Source organism: Carlito syrichta, unplaced genomic scaffold, assembly GCF_000164805.1.
Source record: "Carlito syrichta isolate Samal-C Ts95f unplaced genomic scaffold, Tarsius_syrichta-2.0.1 Scaffold315400, whole genome shotgun sequence".
Lineage (NCBI taxonomy): Eukaryota > Metazoa > Chordata > Mammalia > Primates > Tarsiidae > Carlito > Carlito syrichta.
Window position 1 is genome coordinate 654070 of NW_007259496.1, and position 6000 is coordinate 660069.

At 40.5% G+C, this 6000-nt stretch overlaps 1 protein-coding gene across 1 annotated transcript in view; it reads right to left on the reverse strand.

Moving 5' to 3' along the window:
• The window catches only part of RHEB (Ras homolog enriched in brain), a 49450-nt gene that overhangs the window by 42458 nt on the left and 992 nt on the right, over positions 1 to 6000 (reverse strand). Inside the window, exon 2 of the mRNA XM_008072713.1 lies at positions 5795 to 5863. Within this exon, the coding sequence (XP_008070904.1) occupies positions 5795 to 5863 (69 nt within the window). The remainder of the gene's footprint in view (positions 1 to 5794; positions 5864 to 6000) is intronic.

Consider the following 6000-nt stretch of genomic DNA (forward strand, 5'->3'; position numbering starts at 1 on the left):
TGTAATTTCACTTCCTACTCCCATCTCATTATGCTCTAGTCACTCCCATGCTTCCTTCCACTCTCAACCATGCCAAGTTCTTTCCTGCCTCACCATCCTTGTCATATAAAACGCTAAAGGGTCTCTCCTAGGAGACTCTTCTAAAAGGATGCAGTCACTCTCAATTCAATTTCCCACAACAGCCAGTAGCAAGATCCTAGTATACAACAGTTCAGTTGGATCCCCAGTTTGAATCCCCCAAAACCTTTTCAGTGGGCTCATGAGCTCAAAACTATCTTCATAACAACATTAAGATGTCATTTGACTTTTCCACTAAGTTCCCATTTGTACTAAAGGTGCAAAAGCAATGGTGGGTAAAACTGCTAGTGTGGCACCCCTTAGCATGCATCAAAACAGTAGTTAAGGCCAGGCGCAGTAGCCTGTAATCCCAGCACTTTTGGAGGCTAAGGGGAGAGGATTACTTGAGGTCAGGAGTTTGAGACCCACCTGAGCAACATAGCGAGACCTCATCTCTACAAAAATAAAAATAAAAAAATTAGCTAGACATGGTGGCACGTTCCTGCAGTCCCAGCTATTTGAGAGGCTATGGCAGAAGGGCTGCCTGCAGGAGGTTGAGGCTGCAGTGAGCCATGATCAGCCACTGCACGTTCAGCCAGGGTGACAGTGAGACTCCAACTCAGTTAAAAACTGAACCATAAGTCATTGTATTCTCCACAACCATGCACTCACAGTGGGGGAAAAAGCTGTTTTCATATAACAATGTCCTTAAAAAAGCAGTAAAATTTTATTAAATCTTGGCCCTTAGGTACATGTCTTTTTAGTATTCTGCGTGACAAAATAGGATGTATACAAAAAGCACCTCTGCTACATAGTGAAGTATGATGGTTGCCTCCAAGAAAGCACTCATGGAATCATTTGCAAAGTCATATGAACTGGCCACTTTTATCATGGAACACCTTTTTTACTTGCAAGAATGATGACAAACTACCTTTATTTCAAATGTGAGTATCTAGCAGGTATTTTCTTGAAAATTAAAGAAATAAAATTGTCAAGTCAAGTAAAAACTGGAGCATATAGCCACACACACAAAAAATTGAACTCAAAGGGGAAATTAGAATTTTTGGAAAACTTGCACCACTCATGGTGAGCATAACAATGTCCCAACACTTAGGCTTTGCTGAGAATGGTGGAGATATTAAAAAATGTGATTAAAAAAACTGTATACTAAAAATGTGTCAACCTGTAGAAGCTCTGTATAACAGTGAACCAGTATTTTTCAAATGACCAATGTCTGAGGTTACAAAGTCAGGTATGAGTAGAAGATCCAGACAAAGTGCAAAGAAACCAATGGAATTTAATGTAACAGAATAGGACAAACTCATCAAAACGATTTCAGATTGTATATGGCATATCACTTAAAGAGTTTTGCTGAGTATCAAAGAATAACCACAATTATTTGAAAATGCTATTAAAATACTCCCCCCTTTCCCAATTCAACCAAGGCTGAATTTTCACCAGAAAATAACATATTGTAATAGAATTAATTCAGGAGCAGATATTAAAAGATATTTGCAAAACTTTAAGCCCTATCAGAATCCCAGTTGCTTTTTGGGCAGAAGCTTGGCAATCTAGTTCTAAAATTCATATGAAAATGCAAGTGACTCAGCATAGCTAAAACAGTATTGAAAAAAGAATAAGCCGGGCTCGGAGGCTCAGCCTGCAATCCCGCGCCTTTGGGAGCCCGCAGGTTCGAGACCCGCCTGGGTAGGCGAGACCTCATCTCTACAATAAATCAAAAAATTAGCCAGGCGTGGTAGCGCGCGCCTGTAATTCCAGCTACTCGGAAGGCTGAGGCAGAAGGATCGCCGGAGCACAGCAGGTCGAGGCTGCGGTGGCCAGGAGCAGCCACTGCACTCCAGTCTGGGCGACAGAGTGAGACTCCAACTCAAAAAAAGAAAAAAAAGAAAAAAGAATAAAGTTAGAGGATTCATATGTCCCTATTTCAAAACCGACTACAAAACGACACTAATCAAGATTATACAGGACTGGCATAAGGATAGACATATAGATAAATGAAATGGGAGAGTCCTGAAATAAACCTTCAAATTTGTGGTCACTTAATTTTCAACAAGGAAATTCAATAAGGAAAGGACAGACTTTTAACAGAAGAGACTAAGCCAACTTGAAATCTACATGCAAAAGTATAGTGTTCTACCCCTCCTCACACCATGCACAACTACTGACAGACAACAAACCTAATGTAAGAGATAAAAGTATAAAGCATTTAGAAGAAAACAGTAGTAAATCTACATGACCTTGGATTAGACAATGGTTTCTTAGATGTGACACCAAAAGCGCAAGTTACAAAAAATAAGTATATTGGACCTCAAAATTAAAACCTTTTTGCTGTAAAAGACACCATTAAAAAAGTGAAAAGGCAATCCACAGATGGAAGAAATCATTTGCTAATTATAAATGATACCACGTCACATTCTCTAAAAGATAGACAATAACAAGTGTGGGTGAGGATGTGAAGAAATGTAAACCTTCATACATTACTGATGAGAATGTAAAATGGTGCAGCTGCTTTGGAAAACAGTGACAGTTCCTCAAAATGTTAAATACAGAGAAACCATAGGACCCAGCAATCACACTCCTAGAGATATACCCAAGAGAAATGAAAACGTATGTCTACACAAAAGGTTGTATAGGAATGCTCAAGCACTATTATTCTTAATAGCCAAAACTAGGAACAACTCACATATCCAACAGACAAATAACAGAAAAAAATGTGCTATGCTCACATAATGGAGTATTATTTGGCAATAAACGAGAAAGAAGTACTGATCCAGGGATGAAACCTGAAAACATTACACTAATTGAAAGGTGCCAATCACAAAAGACCACATATGTATGATCCCATTTATATGAAATGTTCAAATGGGTAAGTTCACAGATACAGAAAGGAGACTAGGGGTTGCTAGCGGTTAAGGGGAAGGGAGAGTGGGGAGTGACCGCTAATAAGTACAGGGTTTCTTTTTGGGGTGATGAAGTACAGACAGATATAACCTATATGTACAACAAAACAACATTTGGCATTAGAAAGTTATAACCACACATTCTAGTTCTGATTATGCTCTTGTACAGAACAATGAGACTGAAAACAGCAATTTCAAGTTTCAATACAAAGGGGCCACTACAGGACTACTCCCACCAAGTATATAACATCAGATTAAGCACCTAAATATACGATTTCACATACTGGTAGATTTTATATATGACAACAATTGTTTGTAACCTTTCAATTTTTCAGCAAAATGTGTCCAAAAAACCCCAACAGGATAACTTAAAAATAGACAATAAGTCAGAATACAATTTGATTGTGTTCTATTGGGAACAACAAATATTTAATAACATCTTTCCTTATGAAGTATCTAAATACTACCTAGAACATTTTGACAAGGTAATAATTTGAGTACTTTTGCTGAATTGCCTTTTATCAAACCGCAAAGTTGTTTCATTTTTCTCACTTATGATCTTCACATGCCTGTGATCCCATCCCTCTTGTTAATCATATGTAAGAGGCTTGACAAACAGCTCTCTACATAAGAGGCTATGACAGCTTTTGATTATGATCTAACGGTAAGCTAGATTACCAAAGCTTTCTGTTTAAGATTCCAGTGAAAGAAAGATGCACCAAAATGAAGATAGCTTACCTGAGATTACAACTTAACTTGATTAAGTTTAGTTACCTCTTAATGTGGGGTTACTTGGTTGGTTGTAATACAAACAATGGAATGCATGTGAGTTGGTACATCAGGTCACCACCAAAACAATCCCTGAAAGCACACTGAGTTATAGTTGACATCCTTAAAAGTTTTAACACTGTGAATAACTGGAAGAGTATGGGCGGGAGTGACCACACAATTATATGAATTATCTTAGATGTGTATTTTCCCTACTGGTAGTTCTATCAATATTTTCAAAAAATACTGAACTTGAAAGTCAGGTAGTAAAACAATCATGGCATTTTTGTAGTTTTAGTTAAGGTAAACTTCTAAAATAAAGTTTGTAATGTGACACAGTAACAATGGCAAATATTCTAGTAGTCAAACAGGCATAAATATTTAACAGAGAGAACATTCTACGAAAGATGTAGAACCTTTTCCTGTAACTCTTTACCTCCAGTCAATAGGACAAAACAGCTCAGTAAGACAAATGATTACAACCTAGAAACACATGAACTCAAATTTCTCTAGCATAGCACCATCTGCAAACAAATACATAAGTAAATTCCTGAAGTCTGAATACTGCAGAGTACATACAATCATGCTGGCAAAAAAACCAACCCCCCTCAACACCCCCCAATAAAGAACCTACCAAAACTACAAATTATCCTGGCTCATAGTAAAGGTAAACAACTTTAAATGCAAGATTGAGAGCAACTTAACTTCTCCAAAATGTTTTGCTTTAATCATGATTACACTTGAAAATAAATATGAAAAAAATGGAGTAGGTTGCAGAAACATGACATGCCATGAGCAAACCAAAGAAAATAGGGACTAAAAGTTGCTCGATCTCACCAGAGATCAAGTTAGTATAGTATTTAACAAACAGCAGTTTAAAATAAATGTGAAGAAAAGGCTAAGGGGTGGCCTGTTACTTCTGCGTCTACAGGAGGACATCGATTAGAAGGAAGGTAAAACAGAATGGATTTCAACTGGGCGTAAGCCACTTCTTCGGCATAACAGTGATAAAACACTAGACTTGCTCACTGAAGACTAGAACCACCATTTCAAGAATTTAAAGGGATAAATAAGTCAGGATCTTTAAGTCACTGTCTCGGGTTGAAGTCATGGTCCCACTCTCTAAGACGCAGAGGAGGAAATTAAGAGAAGAGCGAGAAAAGCAAGAGCTCGCATTCTGGCTGCCAACTAAGGCTGATTCCAGGTTCCATAACGGCATTTGGGAATGGGACAGTGAGTGACTTTAAGCCTCGATCTGACGCATGGTCACTTAAGGGCTGCAGCTGTTAAGGCTGCCACCTATCCATCCCCTCTGATTTGGCACTATAACATGAGTTACCCCTATGACTCTTGGCACCCCATTCTTTCAGCCTTTGACCCCCCCAAGGATGTCTCCCCCAGTACTGGACAGAGAGATGGCAAACGGATGAGTAAGCACGCTGCAGCTGATCTTGGTCAAAGAGCGCAGACCCTGGTACCCGCGGTGGAAAGTGGGGATGAGGACGCCGAGCAGAAAGCGCAAGTCGGGGAGCGCATCCAACCAGTTACAAGCTTCCCTACGGTAGTTACAGTTACCTCGCTCCGCGACCATCAGCCTCCAAACCCTCGCTTCCGGCTTTCCCCGCCCCACTGTGGCCAAGTGCACAATTTCTTTAGACAGTTACTTAAAAACAGCACCAAGGGATGAACGTAATTTCTCCAGGCTTCCGGCTGTCAAAGACAATAAAGCCTCGCCCCGAAGCACGGTTCAATTCAGCCGTTCTGTTACCAAAACACAGAAAACTCGTTTTCTAACACCCTTGTCCACCCTCCAACCCCACCCCAGGCCATCCCTATTCAGCAATAAGGCGACTGCCAGGTAGAGTTTCAAATGTATGTCAACCTTCAGGGGGGCGGGGGGGGGGGGGGAAGAAAACAAAAAGATTTTTGAATTACTTCAGCCTGGTTGCAAGCACCTGACCTTATTTTTTTTCCCGAAGAAAAATAGGACACCGAGAGATCAGAAATGTTTTCCCCCCTCCCCTCCTACTTCAACCGCAGGCACGGACCTCCAAAGGGGCTTCTGGGGGTTCTCCTGGGCTTGTTAGGTAGGAAACTTGCCCTCAGCCGCGAACGTCCTTAAGTCCCGTTTTCTCTGCGAGGTTGAACTTCACCACAGATGGAAAGCACCCAAGGTGCTGCTTCCTTTGTTAAAAATCCCACGGACTTTCTGGAACTGGGGGTGGGGCGGGGGCAGCCCGCTGGCCACGAGCCC